The sequence below is a fragment of the Lissotriton vulgaris genome, chromosome 5 (assembly GCF_964263255.1).
Source record: "Lissotriton vulgaris chromosome 5, aLisVul1.2, whole genome shotgun sequence".
NCBI classification, from domain to species: domain Eukaryota; kingdom Metazoa; phylum Chordata; class Amphibia; order Caudata; family Salamandridae; genus Lissotriton; species Lissotriton vulgaris.
In genome coordinates, this window is record NC_141693.1 from 840,176,020 (window position 1) to 840,203,104 (window position 27,085).

General features: G+C 45.2%; 1 protein-coding gene across 1 annotated transcript in view; it reads left to right on the forward strand.

Moving 5' to 3' along the window:
- Nucleotides 1-27,085, forward strand: part of LOC147711671 (uncharacterized) — an 860,812-nt gene that overhangs the window by 452,320 nt on the left and 381,407 nt on the right. Inside the window, exon 3 of the mRNA XM_086922385.1 lies at nt 22,079-22,240. Coding sequence (XP_086778511.1) covers nt 22,079-22,240 — 162 coding nt within the window. The remainder of the gene's footprint in view (nt 1-22,078; nt 22,241-27,085) is intronic.

The window sequence follows — 27,085 nt, forward strand, 5'->3', positions numbered from 1 at the left end:
AAACAGCTATGGGGCCCAGCGGCCGATACACCGGTAGACCCTGAAACGTAGGAGCGTTGTTAAACCTAACGCAGAAACGCATTGCTTCTGCCGGAAGGGCCGCCACAGCATCGACTTGGACCTTTAGATAGTCTTTATACATAATTGCTATGCCCTCACCCTTATTCTCTTGCCTGTCTTGGTTCCATAATGCATAGGCAGGTGGTAAGGCAATATTCCAGTCTGGAACTGATGTATCATCCGTCCACGTCTCTGTCAGGAAAACTATATTCGGGTTGTGGTACTGCAACAGAATTTCTAGTTCGTATTTGTGTTTTACAACAGAACGTGTGTTAAGACGTAGGCCGAGAAGGCGATTTACAGGGGCGGCCACAGGGCCTGTCATCGTCCCAGGCTTCATGATGGAGAGTGGCGGCCTATTGCACAACTGAGGCACTGCCCGCTTCTCACCCTCTGCTCCCCCCATTCCCCCACCATTCTGCTTAGTGCTATTATCAGAGCCCCCATTCAGCCAGTAGGCACAATTTGTGCAAAAGGGCTTGCCCCTTTTACCGTCCATGGGGATCATGTCATGGGTACCACAACCGTCTCGTCTGAGTTTCAGTAGCAAGTCTCTAGAGTAGACTTGGATCCCAGAACAGTCAGGGGTTCTGGCGCTGGGCGCGCTCTGGGTGGCGACGGGTGCAGAATGGCTTGCCTTTGGTGCGCCTTCAGCGCGCCCGTTTCACATTCGCGCCAGCGTGGTTTTTAAAGTGGATGTGGGCGGGAAGACTAGAGCGCTGACCCTGGTGAAAGGCAGGCCCGCTCTCACAGAGGACCAAGCGCAGAATTTGGATGTCCCCACTTTAAGTTAGGGCATTAATAAGAGGCTCAGAGGAGTTCTGGTAAGAGAGTTTGATTTAGGCAGCAAGATTTGACAAGTAAATAAATAGGAACGGAACATGTGAAATACGAAGCGTTCGCACTTTACTGGCAAAACACTCCGTCCCCACTGTTAACAATAGGACATCCATATTGTCACTTCATGTCTGGAATCGCTGATGCCTTTTCATGTTGTTTGTGGCATGTACATGCTGTGGCTGGATGGTGCGTGAAGTAGGGTGAAATAACAAGGAGTTCCTGACAGAGGCCGACTGAACATGATTTTTGTAACATCAGCACTTTGTCGTTTTTATTGAGTTTGATATGGAGACTTAAGACGCCTCTTTATTAAACGTCACTGTATTAAGCATTACTAACATGCCTCCCCATCAGCAGCCCCCATACAATTTGTACACTGTCGTTTTGAAACCTTTTAAAGTCAGGAAAGGCTGTAATTATCTTATGCTCTTTATTTGTATTCTGTAATCCCTTACTGTAATGGTTGCATTGATGAGTTTCATTTAGTTTGATGGCAGTGAGGACCTTTACGCTGTTTCTGCTTTAGTGGAGGTGCCACAGGGGCATTTAATATGGGATCAGCACCACGCTCAATCAATCAATCAGGGGTTTGTAAAGCGCGCTACTCACCCTTGAGGGTCTCAAGGCGCTGGGGGGGGTGAGGGGGGGGGGATTAGCTCCGGATCAGTCGAAAAGCTAGGTCTTGAAGTCCTTCCTGAACCTGTGCAGGACCGGGGAGGACGATGGTTAAGGCTTTATAGCATATGGGGTCCCTGTTTGTACTCTAATATGTGTGATAACACATATAACATCTATTTCCTCCTGTATCGCTTCCTTTGCTGTAATGTGCCCCAAGGTCCCTGCTCTGCCATCACGGGCTGTCTCAGACCCACCTATATAAAAGCAGCCCCTCTCCTTCTTCATTGCTGGGGGTTTCTTCTGCCCCTATGGGATAGGAAGGGCCCTTTCCGCCCCGATTTGTTGAATTATATTAGTTTGAGGACAATGTACAACAGCTGTGGTTTTTCTCTCCTATCTGGACTGATAACAGAGAAGTATCACATTTACAGAAATCAGGAGAGGATGTAGTTCCAGCCTACAGTTGTGACTGAAGATAGAATGAAGGCAATTTCTCTTTTGGCAATTTGTGCATTAGTGCTTCAAAACGAAGACAAGTTATTTGTTTTGTTTAGCATTTTATGGCGCTATGTGAAGAGTGGGGTTTGAGAGGACATTTAATTTTGACAGGTCTTGGGCATCCACCATGAAACCATGACTCTGGATTGTGCCCACTTTTGCTTTTTAGTGTATATTTTCGTTGCTCTTCTCATTAATCTGTATCAAATTGTGGACTGGTTGTGAACACTTCCTTGTGTGCATTGCTTTGCACCAGATGTGCTAATACAGTGATGTTGTTCAGGAACTGATTTGCAGTCAGTGGAGGGTGTGGATTGTCACTCCCACGTGTCTAAATACTCCAAAGCATTCTGTGCTTTACATCAGTTTTTCTAAGTAGCTACAGTGCATCTAATTCACTCCACGGATTCCTAAAAATTATTGTCTCAGTCATAATCCTGGGAGAAGGCTCAAAGTTTAGGAGGCAGTTCTTGGTGGTGCAGGCAGTGTTTAGCAAGTGGAGTAGGGACTTGAATTTCTTCTTTAACTTCACATTGTTGTTTTCAGGAATGTCTGTTAATAGTGTGCAGTTTGTGATTATTGTTGGCTCGGTGTTGATGGTTTTCTCCTTTGAACCTATTGTTGGGAATAGAGATTTGTTGTTATTAAGATATTATCACTTGGCAGCCACCCATTCTTTAATGTGTCAGACGTTTGCGCAGTATCTATGTAAGTTATGCTAACACTGATTGTGAAATGTAGAACCCAATTTGTAAAGCAGTTTATACATTTACAGGGGCAAATGTCCTATACTGAGTCATAGAATAATGATGGACTTGCTTCCTTGTTGTCATTTGTTTCCTTCCACGAAGCAGCCCCTTCAATCCCAGGCGGATCAGAACCCAAGATAATGTGCTTTATGGCTTCGCACTTATAAGGTCCAGAAGGCGAGACCAATTGGCTATGCCAATGCTTGGTATACTTTGTGTGCTATCTTTCCAGAGTACTTCATCTAGTTTCTTTCCAGAGTATCTCTGTTGTGCACAGTGTGAAAGGTTGTATGAGTCTTCCAGATTGCAACTAGCTCCTAATGGACCTTGCGGAAAGAACAGAGCTTGGAATGCAGGCATCCCTGTCTCTGGTCAGGCAAGTACATGCAGGCATCCTTAGCGGTGCATTAGTGCTGAGAGCAGGATGAGTGTTGGGAGTAGAAGCGAAGCCAGAGGAGAGCTCAAGTCACAAATACATCATCAGGGGCGGCTCTAGGGTCATGGCGGCCCTGGGCAGGGAGCGTAGGTAGGAGGCCCCCGGAGGTACAGGTAGGGGGCCCCCGGAGGAACGCAGGCGTGGAGGCCAGTGAAGAGGGGGGAGGGTCAGGGTGTTTGGAAGTGGAACAGAACCGGAGGCTGCCAAATCCCTGCCTGGGGCCGCCACGCAAATATGTATCCACCCTCAGAGGATTATTATATTAAGGATATATATTGGTGTGGCGGCCCCTGGGGTTTGGTGGCCCTGTGCAGGTGCACAGCTTGCACATGCCTAAGGCCGCCCCTGACATCATGTCTTATCAGGAAGCCGTGGAACCCCTTGCCCCGCACCCAATCCCACAGGCAGACAGAGCGACCGCACGATCTGAAGGGGTTGTTCACTCATGGCGGGTGTGGCCTCCTGTAAATGAGAAAAAACATTGCCCATGCGCCCATGCTGCACAGACAAGAGCGCAGAAGCAAAGAGGCCGTCAGGTGTCGCCCAATCGGTGCGTTCCCTCTTTCCAAGTGCACCACTTAAAAGAGAGCAAAAGAGGTCCCAATGAGCCCCTAGCACCCTGAGCATGGGGGTGCAGTCACTCACTGCACCTGCATGCAGAGATATCTCTGTCCCCCTAGATATCTCTTCCCCCTACATATCTCTGGCCCCCTTTCAAATGTAGGCATAAGGGCGACTTCAAACAGCTGATTTGCCTTTAAATATTGTGAGCCCCCCACATCCGGAGTGAAATTGAGGCTGTACTGTGAACAGCACATTTGTTGTACTAGGGCGCTCTGTCTTGGACTGTGTAAGGTGCACCTCGTTTAAGATCTGTAATATGAGCCCTGAGGTGCAACTATGATGGCTGCACTATGGCAGTTTGAGTTTGGATACCGCAGGCTATGATCTCATCAGGCAGAAGTCATGAACACACCCTGGGTGTGTGAGTAGAGGTGGCAGGGCGGGAACGCAGGGGAGGGGGTCACGATCTGCAATGTAAAAAAAAACCTCACCTTGCCACTGGGTCCCACGTCTCTGCTCCTGGTCTCCTGCGTCCGACTCCAAAAACAAGAATTAGGCAGCCAGGCTCCCTCCCCCAAGCCAATCATAATGCTGTAATGCAGCGTTGTGATTGGTGTGCCAGGAGTTGGAGGGGTGGGCATGATCTCCACACAGGCTGTAATGCAGCCTGCATGGAGAACAGGAAAGTGCGCATGACTGTTTTGGGCGGCCACAGAGGGCCGACCAAACAGTCATTGCGCACATAGGAGTGGGCAAACAACTCCTTCCCTGCTCTGCAGCCACGCCCCCTCACACAGAGCTACCGCAGCAGGAGGACAAGATGCACTGATAATAACATTATGTTAGCATTTTATTTTTTCCTTCCTTAACTGCGGAAGAGTAGTGAGCGACGCTTCTCAGACTTAGCGGAGGAGCCGCCACTGGTGAGTAGTTGGGTGTTGAATTACAGAACTTAAATGTTCCAGTGAACTGTAGGCAGTGGGCACCACTTATCGTCAGAAAATACTGCTTGCATTCCAAATGATCGTTATTCCACACGAAACAATTACCAAAGCTACATAAAGTGCCATCATCTCTTCTGAGCGTCATAGTGTAACTCTTGCACTTTTACCTCAAGTCAGCACATCACTTTAGCACAAACAACATCAGAACCATTTTCAGCCACACTGTGGAAGGGAATTGAACCAGCTAAACCATTTTTTATAGCATGCAGTCTTGCATTGACAAAAGCTTTTGTTTTCGTATACTTTGATCCATTCAAGATTTCTCACATAATGGGAAGGCCGGAAAGTCACGACTTAGGCATTTCCCAAATGTTGTTCTTGTTATGGGAAAGCATTCGGCGCGCACTTCCTGCTTTTGTAAAGACGATTGGCTTTCTCATGCAAGATAAACTTCTGAGACTCTTCAACCCCGCAAGAACCTTCTGGCATATTTTTTCTACCTGAAAATAGAAATGCACGTCCTCACAGCCTGTCAAAGCAACTCGGTCGAAAAACTGTACTAAGCTCAAAATGTATGGGAAAATGGGCTCATTTATTTTATTTTTTAGGAGGAGGAAAGGGTAAACCATTCTACCCAGAGAAATAGATCATGAACAACCACACCTGCCTGAAACAACAGAAAGATTTGGTGAGAGCAGTGAATTCGCAGCCCAGCAGTAATTGTCTGTCTCCATGTATTTCAAAGGAGCTTATTGCTAACCTAGACTGCGCTTAAACTGAAAAAATGTATGGATATATATGTGGTATTTGCTTGGGCGAACCTAGTTGAAAGGGCAGCGGAGTGCTGCACAGCGTCAGAGGCAAGAATAAAGCTAGTAAGTAATGAGTGGCAGGAGAGGAAGCTGGGATTGGATTGTCACTGAATTGTGATATAGTGTTCTTCAAAGTGTTGTACCTTCAACTCTTTCCTACATTGGAGCAGAGTTGTGCAAGTCCTTATGAATATGGGGATGTTGTTCCAGATCCTGGGTGCACAGATTGTAAAAGGCCTGCTACCTTAACTTATTTTTTCCTTTTATACACTTCCTAGTCTCCAGTCTGATGGTGGCCTGCCTCTGTGTGTGCAGAGAGCCGCCTGAGATGGTGAGATTGTCCGCAAGATAAGTGGGGTTGCTGGTCATGAATCCTTTGTAAATGATGCAGTTGGTTTTGAAGATGTGCAGGTCAGCAAGGAAGGCCAATGGAATTCCACCAGGATGCGGGTGATATGATTGTATTTCCTCCAGCTCTGAATAAGACATCCTGCGGTGTGTAGGATGTCATTAACCCCTTCCATGCTCATGACGGAACGGTTCTGTCATGAGCGTCGGTTGAGCTGTGCTCATGACGGAACCGTTCCGTCATGAGCCGATAGGTTCATTAGAACCTTCAGCACAGCGCGAAAATTCGCGCCACGCTGAAGGGGTTAAGGGGTGCCTGTGTGGAGTAAGAGAGGCCATAGAGGTTACCACCTTCAAGATGTGATGGCACTCAAGGACTAAGCATGATTCTGAAGTCATTTTCTAGAAGAAACTGTTTCACTTTCATTTGAAAGCGAGCTGATCAAACGGCTGTCCTTGCTTTTTGGCAATGTGTTCTTTGAGGATGAGGTTGGTGCCCAAGGTAAATCCAAGTGACTTGGCATTTAGTGAAATCTGGCATTTGAAGCCATTTAGATTCATGTCATTGAGCCAGAATTGACTAATTCTGGTTTGTTGTTCCTGGCAAATAACAGGAATTTTGCCTTTGTTGGGTTGAGCTGCAGGTAAGCACTGGACATCCATGTGTGAATGAGGTGAAGCCACTGTTTGAATCGTCTTGGGCCGGATTCTTACTTTGAACTGGCGAGCAATTACTGAATACACTGAGATTTTGAAGCAAGAGCCATGAGTAGGAGCCCTTTTGTCCATAAATATATGGAGTCCAGCTGCCTGAAGAACCAAAATAAGAACATTCCAACACAAGGTGGGCTGGGTCGCGCGACTACCCAGCCAACAGTTCCACTAACGAATGAAAGGGGACTGCCCCTTGAGAGTCCCATGAGACTGTGCTTTCTTTAAGATGTCTTACATAGTTAATTGGGGGAACATCCTTTACAACGCGGATGTTACCCCGCAGTGCAGTTACGACGCGTCTTTTACAACGCAAGTCGTAACCACGACTTGCGCTGGAGGGCGCTCTAGGCTAAGGAATAGTAGATTTACTATTCCAACACTTTCCCTACTGTATGTAGGCTGGTGTTGGAATTGTAAATTTAACTATTCCTAAGTCCAGCACCCCTACAGCACAAGTCGTGGTAAAGACTTGTGTTGTAAAAGCCGTGTTGTAAAGTACCGCGATGTAATACATCGCGTGGAAACAACGTACATCCAGTTAATTGTTATGTTGTTCTGATGCACATTGGAAATTAAGTTAAAGACGTTCGGTTTGATTATCTATCACAGAAAACTGTAACCTACAAATAAGATTGGCCTATTGATTGCATTTTGTTCCCATGAACTACCTCAGGATCTATTAAACAACTCTTGAATATGTGCATACACCCCTTCTAATGTTTACAAGGATTATGTCACTACATGCTATTCGAAAATGTGCGTCATACACTTTGAGAATGTCTTTGTTTTTATATATGTTTAAAAAAAAAGTAGACATAAGATATTTTAAAATAAACCACATGCAAAATATCAAATTTCAACATAGTAAATGTTTTGGCCATTCATGATACGATACTGTATTTATATTTGTAATATACACCAATGACTGAATACTGATTTCCTCTAAAGATTGTTGCAAAGGAAAGTTTTGCAATTTAACAATAGTGATGATTGTGAAATACGATTCGGGCTGCCCTCTGTAATCCTTGGTATGATTTGCTCATTTAGCATTCATCATCCATTGTTTGTAGTATGGTTGTAAATGTGTCTACTACAGTTGGATGTTGTAAAGTATAAATATTTATTAAGGGCTGCCAGTATCCCTACTCGTGCACAAATGGGGGTTGCTTCTGTTTCCTCAATTCCACTCTTTGGAAATTTATTTTTAATAATCTTACCTCCAGTTTATGCTTCCCAGTGCCATTCTGTACATCGCTTCGATGCTCCCAACTGGGATTTGCTCTATAGAAACACGCACACACACACACATACATGCATGCATTTGGAGTTCTACTCCCTAGGAATCCAAGTTTGCTAGAAGCAGCTTTAAGTAAGTTGTTGAAGTTCTGTGACAAAGCTGGAGTCACTGAGCGGCTGAATTATCTAGTGGGGTGGAGGTAATACAGCATTTTAGAGCGATAGTAAGGCAACCCGATGTGGTCATGTAGGCCCCCACCTGAGACCTGAACTTGGAGATACCTGATCTCACAATGAACACGCAAGTAACAACCTGCAAACTTAATCTCACCAAAAGTCCTTTACACACTTCTCACATATAACACACACATGCCTTTCACATAACCACTAGATATCTCACAGAGCCCTCCGGTATATAGGCTACACATATCCCAACACTTCTCTTTCTATTTTCCTACAATGAATAGCTAATTGGTCATTAGTAGCAGCCAGTCAGATGAGCAGGTTCCTAGCGGGTGGGTCCATTAGAACGGAGTGTGCGTATCTTCCCGAAGCTGATTTCTTTAGTGGGTGGGCCAGTTGCAAGGCTAGATACTGTGTCCGATGAGAAGGTCGTTGGCCATCTGCTTCAGGGGCTAGACTTCTAAGGAGGCAGGCAGCACCCCCACATCACCTGCCTGGGCTGTATTCCCTCTGGTGGCTGGCAGTGAGGCCTGAGACCAAGGCTAGTCTTTGGAGTTGGGAGGGAACTGGCAATGAGGCCTGGGAAGATCTTTCTCAGGGCTGTATTGCTTGGGGAAAGCATGCACTAAGGTCCGGCTCTGTCGACCCCAATGATGTAATACATTTGAGAGGCAGTTCCTCAAAATCAAGTTGTGATTTACAGTTGTCGTCCTTAAGACTGGATCACTAGCGAAGCTGAGCAGCAGCAGTCAAGGCTCCCTTATAGCACTCCTTAATTGCCTGCCCTGACCCTGAGGCACTTGGAGTGAGAAGCCACTCTGAATGTTTCCCCCATAACACAAGTTATGAAGCCACCAAGTTCAGGAGATGGCCCACCCATTACATTTTCCCAAGTGTAGCTGTGTTGTGCAGCTGGGATTTCTTCTTAGTCTGGAGCTGGGAAGCTAAAGGCTCGCTAGGGAAGATGACTCGAAAAGGAGCCATCGGGCTCTGTAAGGGTGGCGATTGTCTCAGGCACTCGCTGCAGCATCGCCTACAAAATGCTGCAGGAACTAACTGGTGCTGCTCAAGAAGCAGCTGTTATTTTTCCTACTCAGCGTACTTCGGGTTAGAAAGCCTTGGCAAGAGAACACATTCACGGTTTCGCCAGCCTGCCACACAGGCCTCTGCATTGGGGTTAGCTTCAACGGTGATGATGGAATCACTCTGTCTTTATTTCACCTATATGCGTTGAAGTCACTGCTATGGAAACGTTCAAGAAAAGTTCCCACGAGGTACGACAAATGCTAATACAAAGAGGCTATGCTTTTTGCTGAATGCCTGCCTATGGGTTTCTACAGAAGATTCCTATTGGTTCCCAAAAAGGCTCCAGAGGACTATATTTCAGGACCATCAACAAAAATGAAGAAAAAAAATCACATACTTTTTTATTTTTTTTATTTAATCATAAGTGGCACATTTATTTCGTTCGTTCATGCAACAAAAATAGAATACATGCGTTTTTCTACAATACATATCATGTGTCTTGGCTGTTATTACATTACTCATATGTTGCTTCGTGCGGTTACATCGGTGAAAAAGATCACATACTTGACACAGTCCCATAGCTCTCCAGGCAGGGGACTGGATTATACTCCTTGAGATGCATGTTTCCTCTCAACCTGCTACTTCGCTGGCTTTGTCACTTTCATAGTCACAAAATGGGGACAGTGATGCAAAAAAGCCAGATCGACGATTGGCTATTTATTTCACTTAATTAAATCACAGATAATGTTTACTTTACAAGTTTTTGGATACATTTCATGAAATCAAATTGACTCAGGTAAAGAGAATGCAGTTTACTGCAGCAGCAATGGACGCTAATTTTCGGAAAGTCTCCCCCATTTTCAAGCGAGAGGACATTATAAACGAGCTTGACCCTCTTGAATCAACCTGACAAGAGCTTACAAGTTTGTTGTTGGCGATAGTGATTTAGAATGTGGACGTTTCAAAACATTTGAGAACACATGGTGTAGCGTGCAACTCCGTCATCAGAATTTGTACTTTTAAAACTTTTTTGAGAATGTGAACATCAGTGTAGTGGGTCACTGACAACCAGGCGTTACACATGTAGTCCCCTATTCGGGGATATTACCACTATGTTTACTAATAAGCATTCGTTACAGAGTAAAGGGAGTGGTGATAAATGTCGGCATTTACATATTCTGCAATAACTTCCACAATGTAAGAACAAGGTGCATTCAATAATCCTTGCACAAGTGTAATCCTCACTTGTAACCATATTCCTGAGTTTACATTTTCTCTTTTCACATCACATAAGTATGTCTGTCTAGCATATCTTGATTTAGGCCCCTTCCTCATATGTGATTGGAGAACGGCATCACATTGGGTGGTCATACATAAAACATCCCATAATTATCACTCTGTATACTAGTTGTAATACTATCGCATTCTGCCTTTGCTATCACTGTACACATCAGCAGTCACTGTGCAATTGGGCTCCACTCAGGGTGGTTTTGCAGCATATATGTTTCCATCATCATAGACAGCGGGGTTCTACTGCTCAATCTGCTTAGATTAGGAAGCGTTGCAGCTTCCACACTGGCCCACAAAAGTAAGTCCTTGACCCTCATGGTCAAGTCCAGGAGGCAGATGATTTCCATGCCATGTCTACACGCCTCTTAACCAGAATCAACACTAAATCTATAAGATTAGTCCCATACTTATCTCTTGGTCCCTTATTCTAATAAGGCCCAACAAGCACGTGAACGGGTTGGCAGCCACCACGTATGCAGTCATGTCCGCTACTACCTCTTAGGCCCTTGTCCAGAACTGGGCTATGATGGTACATTGCCATACCATATGATAGAAATCCACCTCTAGGTGTTTACATCTTGGTCAATTTGTGCAGGCTCTCTCGAGCATGAACCCTATACGTTTTGGAGTGATATATGCTTGGTGTATATAATGGAATTGGGTGAATATCTGCCCTGAGTTTCTAGACACCCTCTGGATTATTTTCTTTTAATCAGATGCCCACTTCATGGGTGTTACTTCTTGCCCAACATTTTGAGTCCATCTAGCCGTACGGTCCGAATGTCTGTCCTTTTTTTGGGCTAGCAGTGTGGTGCACAGTGCTGATGCTGCCTCTATTCTATTCCTATAAGGGAACAAGAGATGTACATTGTCTGATTTGTCTGGTTCTGATTGGTCTTGTACCCAAATGAGTGAGGCTGCCATCGCAGTATGCATAAAGAACTATCCAGGCCCTGGTTCATATGTCTCAGTTATATTTTGAAATGTGCCCACTATTGCATACTCAAACAGGACTCCCAATGTCGTCTAGGCAGCCTCATCTCATGTATAGCAGTTAATGTTTTCTGCTAACTTTGTCTGGTAATGTGATATCAGCTAAATATTAAGATTTAGAAGCTAGGTCTCGAAGAAATAATCTACGAATCACGGGCGTTCCTGAATCTACCAACACTGGCTGAATGGAGGAATTCGTGGAGCACTTCCTCACCACCATATTCGGCACAGAGGTCTTTTATAAATTGCTGTTTGCCAAAAGGGCCCACAGAGCGCTGATGACCAGAACTGTTCCTCGTCCGGTTATACCTAGAATATTGAATTACCGTGATAGGAACACAGCTCTATGTCTCACATGAGACAAACGCAGACTGCAATTTGAAGGAAACACATTGTCAATATGGGAAACCACCATTACAACGCAGTCATTACAACGCACTACCTTTACAAAGCAGTCATTACAACGCAGCATCCTTTACATCGCATGCCAATACAACACAGCCATTACAACGCATGTCACTACAATGCATGCCATTACAACGCATACCACTACAACGCATGCCATTACAATGCATTATAAGGTAAGTAATGGGAAATAGTAATTTGTACCCCTACACTATCCAACACTTACCCTACTGTTGCACTCACTGGAGGGGGAATAGTAATTTTACCCCTACATTATCCAACATTTACCCTACTGTTGCACTCATTGGAGTGGGAGTACTATTTTTTTCCCCTACACTATCCAACTCTCACCCTACTATTGCACTCACCGGAGTGGGAATAGTAATTTTTACCCCTACACTATTCAACACTTACACTACTGTTGCCCTAAAAGTATTATGCATTGTAATGGTATGCGTTGTAATGGAATGCATTGTAAATGTAGTTTCTAAAAATGCGTTGTCAAGGCAGACCTTGTAAAATCATGCATTATATTGGATGTTGCGAAGTAAAAACTGCGTTGTAAAGCCATGCGTTGTAAAAGTTTGCATTGTAACGTGTCCTATTCGTCAAAATACCCCGATTTCAGCATTCCTGTACAAGAGGTCCCTCACAAATTCATCTCTATAAAACAGAAATTATGACAAGCTAATATCCCATACACCATGCTGTAGCCAGCGAGACTCTGCATCTCACATATGGGAAAAGACTTTCAGGTGGGAGACTTTATGAGACGACACAGAACACAAGATTTGCCGAGAGATGGTGGGTCACCCCAGTTCAGACCCTCCTTTCCACTATTGGTTGGAACAAGACTAGTGCACTGCACCTTGGCATACATTGACATTCTAGAGGAAATGGTGACTCGAGCTGCATACCCTGCGGACTCTGAATGATAAACAAAGCGAACATTCACTCAAAATCACACTTTCTATATGAGACACCGACAATAAGATGTCGACAAATCCCAAACTGTTTGATAGCCAACAGTAATACAGCTGTCATAATACCACCGCCATTTTGGGCATCTGGAGAAAATGACGTAGGGTACTCCGGGAAGCTCTCTGTTTGATTGCCCCACAGGTTACCCCTGATTTTGACCTCTGATCATCTATCTCCTTTTCTCTTACTACCCACCTTTCACCTTACTGGGACATCTTCACAATATTCTTGTTGGTTACACTGTTTGCGTTTCACAAGTAACTGGTGGACAACCCATTTTCTTATATCTGCTGTTCTACTCTTATTTTTCTCCTATTTCCTTGCTCTTCTTACCTTTTTGTCACAGGAACCAAGTGCTTTTGCGCTTTCATGATGTATGATTATATTCTTCCAATTAGCAGGCATAATTTAGCTAATGTTTTTTCTATGGTTGTGGGGATTTAGGTGGGACTGCTATTCCTGGGGGGATTGGCTGTCAGCATGGGAGAAGGGTGGGAAGGGGATTGTTTTCTTTGTTCTCTAGTGAACATCTGCCCACAATGATGCTGATTGATTTAACATACACACAGACACAACATTGCTGGCATAGGCATGCTTCACTAATGTTCCATTCATTTTTAGGTCGAGCATCAGCACACATGTGCTGTCTTCAAGACCTGCTGTAATCACTCACACTGAGTGTAATCCCGCCTGCCATTAGCCATTGGTTCACTCCTGTGTTGCTTCTATTTCCTGGCTCCTTATTGGTTGGTGCTCCCCATACATCACTTCCGTTTTTAGGCGAGGACCACCGGCCAACTACAGTTTCCTTACACTCTAGGTTTTTATGTATTTTATTGGGACTCCTTATTTATTAACATGGCGCCCACTTCACTTATCAGCCACATAATACCTTTAATGTGTGCAGGCACCGATTACTTACTTACTAACAAGGTGCACGCTTCACTTAACAGCCTGTAATACCTTTAATGTGCACATGTGAGAATAAACATGGGGCCTGCTTCACGTAGCAGCCAAACAATACCTTTAATGTGCACGGGTGCTGCGCTTCATTTCAGCACAGCACCTGGTTTCATTAATATTTCTCTTATTGCACCTTAAAAAAAGTAGCAGCAGCGCTACCGATCCCCTTCCTGCCCTTGCACGCCTTCCGCTGCTGGCGATCACACTGTGCATGTTTTAAGAGGTGTGTGGGGTGGGAGGGAGCTTCCATCCCTACTGCCACTGAACCTGGTGTTATAACGTACTCTGAGCAGACGTCTTGTGGTCAGGACACCCTCATTAGTCTATCTACCTCACCTCTTCCCCTCTAATTTTGAATCAGTCTAAGGCTTTTACTGGTGGATATGTTAGATTTATTTTAGGTTGAGTTATTCATCAGAGTGCTTTCTTATCGGTACAGCATACTGCCTTTGAAGAAATGCATAGGTCGAATTAATAGGTGCAGGTCCTTCAGGATAAAGTCCTTGTTGTTCTCCTTTGGACTTCCTTCTAGGTCAGGCGAACTTGGACCCCAAAAGAAACAAACAAACAAAAGAAAGGCTCAGGCTATTGTTCCCTTTTTAACACTTGACATAAGGGAGGGGAGCGTGCACTGTCACCAGTCCCTAAAGTGTTGTGCCTAGTGTGGGGAAAAACATTGCCCAGTAATGCGCGCCCACAGCCCCTGGACAAGCACCGAGCATGCACCCATTACTTGCCTGCTCCCATTACCCTCCTGGGCTGTGGTGTAGAGAGACCCAGCCTCCTAGCCGTCGGGGAGTACAGAGGACCCGGGGGCAGTGCTCCTTGAGCGGTTTTCTGTTCCTGGTTTCTGCTTGCTGGTGCGCGGCTCCCGCCCTGCTCCTTCCACGAAGGTCCTCTCGGCGTCCGCCTCCTCGCTCAGGGTGATGACTCCTCGGTTCTCCTGTCCGCTGGTTCATGCTACGTCCTCTTCTCCATCCTGCTGCCAAACGCCTGCACCCACTTCCAGACGCCAGTCGTCCTTTTCACTGGTCCCGCTCGTTGGTCTACTTTCGGTGGCTGGAACACCCACCTCACTTCCGATTCCTTCGTCGACGGCGGCGGCCATATTGGGTTGGTCGGCATAGTCGGCGTGACTGTTACACGTCTCTTCTCCTCACAAAAGGAAACTGTATGGCATGCTTAAATGTAGTATATGCTTTTCACTGTCCTTTTGTTGAGCGTTTTGTTTTGCTGATTAATTTTCAGTTCTGTTCCCCTACATGCTGCCAGTAATTATGTACTTTGACTTGTTGCGAGCCGCTTTCTGTTACACACCTAGACCATAGCTCCCACCGTGCTTTATGATTGACTATCTTGTTTATCCTTCCAATGCAGATGTCATTTTTTAAATAAATATTTCCCTCCACTTCTGCCCTTCTGTAAAGTTATGTTAAAAGCTGCTTTTCAGTTTGCTATTGTCAGACGCTTTTAAAATATTTAATGTTTTCTATACTTTTAGAGATGGCTATCAGTTGCGCGCTGCAACATACAGTGTCGGGACATCTCATCACATAACACAGCAGTCATCTAGTGAAGACTTTTTTTATGCTCACAAAAAACGTGACTACCTACTGGAGTGACTATATTAAAATTAACTGTGAGAACGGGGTTCTCAGTTTGGGTTCTGAGATCTGCCCATCTACATCACTGGGAATCTCCATGTGTTTGGGTAAGCACTGAGACAGCACAGCCCTCCTCACTGCAGAACAAAGAAATTATTTGATGTAGTCGGGCATTACCAGAGCTGTGGAGCGACAGAGATTTTCTCTCAACTCCAGGAAGGCATTCATGCTGTTGTTGTCCCGCGGTATTGAATCAGACACATCCTTGTGTGTCAACCTCTATTATTATTATTATTATAGAGGCTTTTGTAACGCGCTCTGCTACTAAATAGTATAGTATCCTGGCGCGGAGAGAAAAGAAGGGGACAGATCACAGTAGATGCAAAAGAGGGACAGCCATTAGGCATTGGTGTTAAAGAGGTAGGTTTTTAGGCCTTTCCTGAATGCCATGATGGAAGGGGCTGTTCTCAGTTGCAGAGGCAGGGCATTCCAAGCTCTCGCTGCTCTAACAGAAATGGATTGTCCACCAAGCCTGCTATATTTGAACTTTGGTACAGTCATTTGATGAAGATTGCTTGATCTGAGAGGGCGGTTGGGGGCATAAAGAGAGAATCTTTTTCTCAAATAGGTTGGGCCTGTTAGGTGGAGTGCTCGGTATGCTAACACAAGGATCTTGAATAAGATCCTTTGAGCCACTGGAAGCCAGTGAAGGTCTCGGAGTGGTTGGCGGACGCTAGATCTTCTGGGGATGTTAAACAGCAGCCGGACCGCAGCATTTTGGATGACTTGGAGGCGGTGGATCAGATAGGCTGGGAGTCCGCAGTAGAGAGCATTCGCATAATCCAATCTGGATAATATCAGAGCGCGAATGACCGTCTCCTTAGCTGATCGCGGAAGCAAAGGAAGGAATCTGCGTAGAGTTTTGAGAGTGGAGAAGCAGATTCCAGTGAGTTTTTTCAGGTGATCTTCAAATCTGAGATTATTGCTAAACCAGATTCCTAGGTTTTTTGCAGGTCCACCTGTGGATTTGGGGCTGGGAAAATCGGTGGGCCAGAGAGAATCATAGAAATTATCTGGGAAGGAGCCGTACAGCAGAATTTCAGATTTGCTCTCATTACACTTAAGTTGAGCCAAGGCCAGCCAGCGGAAGACCGATGATAAACAGAATTGGACTCTCGTCGTGTCCAGGTTGTTTTTGGGCCATGTGAACAAGAGTTGGGTATCATCGGCGTAGGCCATAATTTTGGCCCCTAGCTGTTCCGCAAGATAGATAAGGGGGGTCATATAGACATTAAAAAGCAGGGGGCTTAAGGTGGAGCCCTGTGGTACGCCAGTTGAGAGTTTTTTGGGAGAGGAAGAGAAAGGCGGCATCCACACTTGCTGGGACCTGTCATCTAAGAAAGATCTTAACCATCCGAGAGCAGGGCCAGTTATGCCTATGTCTGCTAGTCTGGTAAGTAGGAGGGAGTGAGGGACCGTATCGAAGGCGGCAGAGAGGTCCAATAAAATCAGCGCCGCTCTGCCACCTCCGTCTAAGCACTCACGGATAGCCTCAGAGACCTCAACTAGGGCCGTCTCTGTACTGAAAGCAGCTCTAAAGCCTGATTGCGCAGGGTGGAGAGCTTGAGAGTTTTCTACGAATCGGTCCAGCTGTGAAAATGCAACTTTTTCGCATATCTTTGTTAGAGCTGGCAGTAAAGAAATGGGCCGGAAGTTAGCGGGAGTTTTTGGATCTAGGCCATTTTTCTTAAGGAGTGGTAGCAGTTTTGCCTGTTTCCAGCAAGCTGGCACTGTGGCGCTGGAAAAAGAGAGGTTCACAATATGTGTCACCTCTTGGCCGACTGTGTTAGCCAGGCCCGCAAGGACTCTGGCTGGGCAGGGGTCCGCAGGGGAACCCGATTTTAAGGTAGCCAGAATTTTCACGACCTCAGTTGTATTCACTGGAGTGAAGAGGGCAAACTGATCTGGAGTTTCAACCATTCGGGAAAAGATGGGGATTCAATGAAACAGTAGCCCACCATTTCCAGAAACATCCCGACTGCTCTCTGAGTGGCAGGAGGGCTAATTTTCAATATGGCAAAGATTCTTTCTTGTGACACCTTACTCGCTCATATCTCTATTCATGATGTCCCAGATAGAGGACTTCTTTCTGTCAGTACTCTAATTTACTCGGAAACACTTTATGTCCTTTCTCAGCCAAAAGATTCAATAAGGCAATGGTGACTTGCCAGCAAGTTCATTGTGACATCGACGCTACCAATATGTCATCAATGTATTGAACAAGGACTGAGTTGCATGGCAGCCTCAAAGAGTCCAAATTCTTTTTAAAGATCTGCTTGAAGATTGAGGAATTTCTGTATAACCTTGTGGAACTCAGTACCATGAAACTGTGAAAAAACCTCTAAACTAACCCACTTAATTTAGCTGCTGGCTAGAAGCCAATTTTAGTGTAAAAATTGTCATAAAACACAATTTAAACAATTGATTATAACCCCCCAAAAACACCAATCAAGACTACATTCACACCTCTCACGATTCTACAGTCACACTACCATTCACACAGCATGAACAATATCACAGAAAAAGACAAAAAAATTGAAACATATATGGGATCCTATTTCTTTTTGTCCGAGACACTAGAAGATTTGATTCCTTTCTATATTCTTTTCCCATCCAGTTATTTTCTCATTTTATGTCTGATAGGATTCCCTTGTGTATAAAATGGTCTACGCACGTTTCAGTGGATATCGTGTTAAAACCACCTTCATAAGGACTAGATATATATTCGGTCAAAATCAATCAGACGCGAGGACAATGGGGTTATCTGAAATACTCCTTATGTGGTCTTCTCCAGTGATAGCAGCTTTATCGCATATAGCAATAAATGCATGTAGGACCATATATCTAAAACGGCTTCCAAATTTTAGGCCGATTGTCAGATTAATTAATGAAGAGTTTTGGCTCTAAGATGCGTATGTCGTACTCTCCCCAAGATTGGTGGATATCAGTGACTCCAAAGTCAGGCAAATTTGTTCTGTGCCACTGAGGCCATCTTGGATACGGTCTAAAAAATTATTTTATTTTTATTTTTCCTATTAAAGGTAGTTATAGTAACCAGACGTTCTCTACGATGCTATATTAGCGGCAGCACTCATAGAATGTATGCCTAGACCTTGCTTATCGTAGACATTGCCTAAGTTAGAGATCATCTGTTGATGATTAATTCAAGGATGGTTTAGTTGTGTCCTTTTCTATAAATATTGTGCTGTACGTCAACCTATGTATTCATAATAAGAATTATTCGTGACAGATAAGGATAAGCTGTCTCTATATAGGTTGCAGTGCTGGGGAATTTCATGTCGTCTTTTAAAAGTCCATGATTTATGTTAATTCAATGCAGTTACAGGAGCTGAAGGTTCTTTTTTGATGACGTGCAGCCTCCGGATATGGGGTTCCTATATGCGGTAGCTCTCCATAGAAGTCTCTGGAATCCCTTCTGTGACAGTTTAGTCTGGGCCAACATGAATTTTTGCTTAAGCCATTTCTGTTTCATCTCCTGCTCATCACTACAGTACTTGGCATATTGTAGTATTTCGCGTAAATGATTACTTTGCCAACAAATCGCGTTCTGCTGAATATGCAAGCTGATCTTTGGATTCAACCAGATGACAAACTGTGAAATACATTTACTCATATCACTTCTTTCTGGATTAGCAATGCCACTTTGTTGTCTAACCACTTGCAACAAATGTTCATAGCAAGCATGCACTGACTCTTTAGCCTCTTGTGCAGTTTGAATAATTTTCAACGAGCCAATGACCTTTTGCTGAACTTTCCCTTTAAAAAAAGTAACCACTTGCTCATTCTTTGTCATGACCTCAGGAGAGGTTGCATTCCTCCCAAGTACTCTTGGCGGCTCTGCATTGGACCACCTGACACTTTGCCCATAAATCACTGAGAACCACAATATATCAAACTCCTCTGACATCATCATTAAAATCTTCTCAAACTAATCAACATGAGTATACCACTGATCAGGATTCTCCCTTAACTATAGAAATGGGTCCATAAAAAAGGCTAGGTCACCTCGACTCCAAGGCACATGTACATATCCCCCTCCATGAACCACTCTTAAGTGGACATTCTTGGTTGTGGCACCTTCCGGGGGAGCTGGTGGTGGCGTCTCATTCCTCACTATAATGGCTTCCCCTTTCTTCCTCCTTTTTTCTAACCCACCTACTCCTCCATTTGTCCAGATCGCTCCACTTTTTTATGCTGCAAACCAATTCCCTCACTTGTAACTTAACCCCTGAAGCCCTTATGTCTATAATCGTTTCATCAATAAATTGAGCCTGACAACTCGTCTGCATGGTTTTGGGTCTGTATAGGTTTTTATCATACTCAAGATCCACATCTTTCAATCTATTATGTACCTGGGATGCATGACAAGTAATATCCGTGTTTAAATATGTAAGCTCTTTCTACTGATGGTTGCCTATGTCACTACTGTCAAGGCTTCCCGACATGAGCTCATTAAACTCTACCCTAAGTCAGATAACATCTAGTGGTCTTTCACCTGACTGAGTCATGTGGTCATCCTCGACCTCTACCATATCTCTGCTATCTGGGCGATCCCCCCAAACAATTGACCCAAATCCTCAAATTCTAAGGTACCTATTCCACTCTGTATAATCTGAGTTGTAAACACCAGAGCCCCACCTGGTCCCAAAAGTCGAGGCCACTGCTGATGGTTCCAAATAGCCACTTGCGAATTCTGGGGTGAAGGGGTAAGCCTAGCGGCGGGTGTTCGACCGATGGCTCCTGAAACTATGGCTAACAGGGCAACCCTTATTAGGGCAGTTACAGCAGGAGCTGTCAGCATTTGAGTTGTCGGGACAGGAAGCATTGGTAGAAAGACAGGTACAACTGGAGTATTAGTAACAGGAACAGTCATGACAATAGCTGTCAGTGCAGACGCTGGCAAACTTGGCAAGGTCGGACATAACCCTCCAGTCGGAGTTACATTGAGATCAACAGGGGCAGTGGCAGCAGAACTGCTTCCTGTGTCACCATCATTATTTTCAGTTTGGCAGCACTAGGGTGTGGTGGATGAGGTCAATAAATCATCTAGTAAATCATCACTAGAGTGGCTATCGGTACTGGACCTCTCCCTATCCTTAGCATCTAGCATTTTTCATGATTCTTTTTCTTCATGGACCCCTCATCAGTCAATACAGGACACATCCGAGCATCCTCAGTTACCTCTGTTGCTCTGTATCCCATCTAGCATCCCTATAGCTGAAAACAGTTTTCTTAGTTCTTTTATGATATGTCTCCTTATCTTTAGCATGAGCAGCACATTCCTATGCGTTCAAAGCCCCATATTAGAGCAGTGTTTGGGGTGAGATCCTAAGGTTGTTCAAAACAGGGCTAAGCGTGTCTCATGTGCTTTGGCCATTTCAGCATCTGACAGCCCGGGGGCTGCGGCAGGATCGCTGGTGTTGTCTGCACCCCCTCTACATGACCGAGACGTCGGCTGACCAGCTTTGTGAAAGGATCCTGCCATCTTGGTAGGTGGATGAGAGGGTGCGACCTTTTCTCTCTGTACCTCGGATCCACGCCTGTCACCACCTCTATTGTCTGACTCTTACCCAATCACCAAAAATACTTGCAACACATTTACCTTGTCCCGCTCCCAGGATTGTCCAGGCCCCGGATCGACTGGCTCCTAAAGATAGGAGCTCTCCACTCCATGTAAGAGCCCACCAATCGCGATCTCTGCTGTGCCCTCAGTGACCCAGTGGCCACCCTCTAATTTCAGGAATACTCTGGTGAAGTTGGCGAAGGTCCGCCGATCTGCAGCATTGATGATCTCCTTCTAGGGGCTGAATCACTTTGGATCATCAGCGAGCTGTTCCCTGTGAGTTGTATCTGATTTTGTATAACTGACCCTCTACAAAATCTATGTTGACCGCTACAGCTCTTATCCCACTTCATTGCAGTTTATGTTCCGTTCTCATTCTTGAATCTCCCAAATGCTGGTCGACCGATTCATTGTAACAGAAGACCTTTATTTTGGATAGTTATCATCCTTCCGCCACTGAGACTGCAATGTCGCCAATCTTCCTTCAGACTCACTAAGCACTCAGGAGCCTATTACGATCTCGGTCGGAAAGACTCCAAACTTAGGTCAGAGGCTTTCCAACCAGGATCATCGGTTTCAATTCTGACTAGCTGATTACAAACAGCCGGTCGCAATTGAAACCAGACGGTCATTCTGGCTGGATTCCGACGGGCTGAAGGAGGCCGTTGGCCAGCTGGAAGCTGGCCCGTAATCCATATGGACGGTGTTTTACGCTGTTCAGATTATGAAGCACGGTTTCGGACAGGCTTTCCATGGCGCAGCTTTTCGGCATGGAAAGCCTGTCGGAAAGCGTGTTTGGGGAACCCAAACTGGGTCTCCTTCTGTTTATGGCCACCGGTTGGGGGCAGAGATCCCTGCACCACGGGGTTCAGGGATTAACATAATCTCCCATTTCTCTATAGGAGCATGTGTTACGGCCGGTTTACTGATTTTTTTGTCTTTGGAATGTACCTTACAATCTGAAATGTATAAGTCTATGTAAATGTACCACATTGCAAGTATTTCATTTTTAGTTGTTTTCTAGAATGAGCATTTTCGAATAGATAGTATTACTGTTTCAGTAGAATATAGACTTACTAAAATCAAGAGACACATGGTTTACTACTGTGTTAGAGTATTTTTCTGCTAAGCATGTTTTTGTGTTGTAGTAAAATGGGACTGTCCTTGCAGGTCAATCAAGGATCTTCTAAGGCACTTGGCTCTGGACTAGGATACCTGGAACACATATGTCAACTCATAGAGAAGATCGGCCAGCTTCAGGAGCACAACCTTCGACTCCAAAAGCACATTTGTGGTTTGCAGAAAGAGAGAAAAATGAAACAACTGAAGGAGGTAAGATCCTCATTTCACCAGGGTCTGCGGAGGGTCGGGTATACATCGGATAAAGTCCCGCTTACTGCGAGGAGGCTATTGCAAGATACTGAATGAAAGTGAGAAGTTATGATGAAAGGAGCCCTACGCTTGAGGTTCTACGAAAGGTCACAGAAAAACAAGGGGCTTGAAATGTTTATGTTTACATACTCTCTGGGGGGCACATTATTCATATAATCTATCTCTACACTTATACGTGTTCCTTAAATAATTGCCAAGATTATCTTTACCACGGAAATAAATCAAACCAGTATACAGCCTGTAAATTAATTAAACAGGTCCCCAGAGTCATGTGCCAGTTTTAACAATTTTTAACAATTATGGTAGCATGTAGAGAGCGGACTGCAGCTCTGCCTTACCTGTAAAAGTCTCTCAAATAATGTATAAATCCTTAACATTTTCTGCTTACTTGGGAACACTATTGAAGACTCTACATCAGCTGATTTTCATGAACTGTAGAAACAATGTTTGTTCATGTGAAAGGAATCTATCACAACGCTTCCAATAGTCCCAGGTCTTGGGACCCTCCAACTACGCCCAAATCCAGGAACCTGGGGCCACTCTTTGACTCAGAACTGTTCACTTCACAAGTCAATGTAAGTGCCTGAGTGGCCATTCCCCAACTCCACATAGTCCTCTCATTATGCCATAAATGACCAGCAGGGCGCACTCACTAATGCCCAGACTACTGTAATATCATCTACACTGGTCTCCCGGATAGGCTCAATGCCAGTCAACATAGACTACGAAATAAGCATTCCAGAATGGGCTTTAACCTGTGTAAAGTGATCTGAAAGCACTCCACTAGCTACCAGCCAAATTCATATTTCACTGCGCCCTACCTACACAAAGCTTCTGTGGAAAATACCTCCAGAAATTAGCTACACGATACACCCCTGCTAGAAACTGCTGGATACAGACTGCTAACCTGATTTATTAACATCCATTCAAGTAGATGAAAAACGGAGCAGATCTTTGGGAGTACAATACCATCCTCACAACTCCTTCCTTTACTTTTGGCTATGACAAATCCCTGTTCAGGACTTCTATCCGTGCCTGAGAGCATAATGCACATTTTGGCTGATGCACTAAAGTTTCTATAAACGTCTTGTGTCACTGCACCACCAGGGTCGTACTGGGACAAAAAAGGCTCGGACTGCCAAAATAGGCTCGGGCAACCTATTAGCGAAGCACTTAGCTAAAAAAAAGTGGTGATATCACTGAAATAAACAGTAAAAACCTTCCCAACCGGCTATAAAATCGTCTCACAACTGCTAAAAAAACCGGCCCACACACTGATCTCAGACCAGCCGATCAGGCACTGTCGGGTTGCCCTATAGGCCAGTCTGACCCTGTGCGCATGCTGTGCACAGTACAGACAGAAGTCTGTATGTAGTATCAGAAACTGACAGTTTTGCACTCAGTCACTACTTGCTCCTGGTGCAAATTAATACTGAAATATCCTTTTCTCTGTGAATGGGGCTTTGACTATTTAAGTGTCAGTGGCTTTAAGCTCAGGGAGATGCGTCAAGCACTGTGTGCTGGCTAAAGCAACAGCTTAGCGTCCTTAGCACAATTCACCAAATTGATCACAATACATCAAATTGATCACAATTCACCAAAATTCACCAAATTGATCCCAGGTGACTTACAATGTCAAAATTAGCCTGACACAATTAAAAGCGAAGACATGAAACAATAAAAATACTTCAATAGTCTATGTGATAAAATGCTAAACTAAAAGCTGGAAGAATTCCTCCATGAAACCCACATGTAAAGATGTCGTTAGGAACTCATTAATGTAATAACTTCTAAATGAAAGACTTCCTTTCATACTCCTAACAAGGTGCACTACTCCAAATTGTCAGTATTCGCTCCTGGTGTAATTCGATATTTAAGTCTATATTTGGGATGCACATGTATGAATTAGCGAAACGTTGTCATTTTATCTCTGAGACCTTTTAACAGAAATGCGAAGATGCAGAATCCCTCGTTTTGCCAAATGACCTTCACCACCCAAGGGAGCTCTGCGAGCGTAAGCGCCCGGGACAAAATAAATTGTTCTACGGCCCTTCTTAACTTTCATCTCTGACTTGCAGGTCATTGCAAGGCAGATGAAAGGCCTATAAATTACAGTGGTGCAACTGTGGGTTGGGGAAGGTTGGAAGAGTACAAAAAGCTTATCATGGTGCTAGAAGAAAGTTAGAAGGAAGGGAAAAAAAAAGCAAACAAGACCAGAAAGAAGATAAAGTAAGATGGAACATAGGCACGAATGAAGAATGGAAAGAAAGAGAGAAGGAGAGAAAGGTAACAAGAACTGGAGGGGAAGAAACTTGGAAAAAGGTGTGGCGGGAAGAAACTAAAAATTAAAAATGAGAAAAAAGAAAGTAAAGCTGAAAATAGAGGGGGGCGCTAGAGGGCGCCCAGCGAAATGGCTGCCTCTTGAGACAGCTCTGCCGACCAGAGACAACTAACGGGAACAAATAGCGGAAAGCTGGTGTCACCGCTATCAAAAACGGAACGAAGTCGGAAGGAGTGGGGAACAAATTGAAGCACAAAGGTTGCTGAGCCGCATGCTGGTGATCCCGAAATCTGCTCTTGAAACCGGAGCGGCTGGTGACCGACTTCAGCCAAAATGGCGGCCCGTGTACTTAATGGGAGAAGAGACCGGCCACACTCTCCGCCCGGAAAGAGGCACAAGGCAGAACACCACAAGTCAGTATCGGGTAGCACTGTGCGACATGAGGGGCTCTGGTGGGCTATCTAGCTTGTGATTGCGAGACGACTCGAGGTGTAGAAGAACACCGTTGACTGGCAAGGTCCGGGTGGTACAAGGGAGGCGCATATAATCGGAGTCTGCTTTGCCCTTGCGGTCTTGACAGGACCCCAGCACTGCCGAGGCTTTAACTTTCCTCCGCACACGCGCGTGATATACATAAAGCAAAAGACCCCTTACCTGTAGACCACTGGAGGAGCGCGCCCCTTGGGTTCCGTCTGCGCCGTGCCGTTGTGAGTCCTGGAGGCACAAGATCGCGGCGCCCGTAGTCTGGTGAAGCGCCGAGGAGGAGACGCGACAAGTGTCCAGTAGCGGTGCATGGCAGTGAAGGGGCCCGGCGGAGAGGTACTGTGAGGAACAGTGAGGCGCAAACAAAACATACCCCGGCTGTGAGATGTCCTAGCTGTGGACACAGGGCATCTTTGTGACCGGCAGCGCTTCGTAAAGGCGCGAAAATGGAGCAGTGGCACAAATAACAACGGTGAGAGCTCGCAGATGAACTGCGGATCCCACAGGGGGAATTGCGCTCTGCACAAGACCATACCGGGCTGTACAGCGGGGCCTGGAGCTGCGATTCTGTGGGGCATTCTAGCTCATCTACTAATAGTGTGATCCTCCCTAAAATGCAATTGTTGAACCTGGCTGAATAGTAACGAACTGCAGTGCCTACCGTTCTGTAGGTAAGTGGAGCGATCTGATTGCATGCTGTTACTGCTCCTGGGAACATCTGAGTTAACGGTGCAGGAGCAGGGTTTGAGAAGTGCGTAGCAGTTGGAAGAGGCCCCCACACACGTCCAAAAGTACCAAAATTAGTGGCGGCTGTGAAATAGTTGGCAAGCACTATGGGAAAACCGGAAAAAGTTCAATCCAAGCTGCCATTTGACAATAAAAAAGCTACAAAAGGGACCACAGCGCCAGCGGACGCTGAAATGGACACAGCCGCAGAGACGCAAAATACCATGGAAAACACACTGAGAGCCATCCACAAAAGCCTGCAGGATGTACATAGCAAACTAGATTCCATCACGCAGAGAGTCGATAATATGGTGGGAAACTCGACAAACACAGAGAACGGCTGGAGGAAGCTGAGACAAGGTTGTCTGCTGTAGAAGATGAATCACATGCGACGACACAGAAATGCGCCGAGATGGACAGAGTGTTGGAGGTCATCAAAAACAAGTCAGAGGAATTGGAGGCGAGATCCCGCCGCAATAATGTACGCATAGCGGGTGTCCCTGAATCGACCAACACTGGGAAGATGGAGTCATATGTGGAGGACTTGCTGTGCACGATCTTCGGGTCTGAACAACTATGAACAGTTTTTATTGTCGAGCGTGCGCACAGAACGCTGGCGCCGAAGCCAGGAGCCCCTCCACGCCCGATAGTGGCGTGTCTACTCAACTATAGAGATAGGGATGTAATACTGAAAATGGCACGGGAAAAAAGAGAGATTGAGCATCAGGGTAACAAGCTACAATTCTACCAGGACTTCACCATCACTGTGCAGATGGCGCAGAAGAAATTCGCATCGGCGAAACAGAAGCTAAGAGAGATGGAGATTACATACGCTCTGCTATACCCAACCAGATTGAAAATAACCAAAGATGGTGAATCAGTGATATGCCAAACTCCCAAGGAAGCGAACGACTACCTTAAACGGCTGGGACAGCGTCGACGGGAGCAAAGGCGTCAGGAACAAAATCATGACTCTGATTGAGCCAAGTGAGGAAACGCGATTTGAGATATATTGGTAACAACTACGCCCACGACATAGTATACACAGACTACAGACCTAAAACTTATGTTGTATGTGGTGTAGGGAATATGACTGTCAGATATATGTTTGGTATACAGCCATCCAGCTGGTGCGGTGAACATTTCATACCCATCAAATGTGCGCAATGAGGGCTGAGTGGGATATTGCTGGAATGTTTCTTGCTGCGGAGGCTGGCGATGATTGCCGCTGTGGTGTGATGTTGTCTCATTGAACTGGGCCTGGAATGCAGGGGAGAATCAGCGCAAAGTGGTTA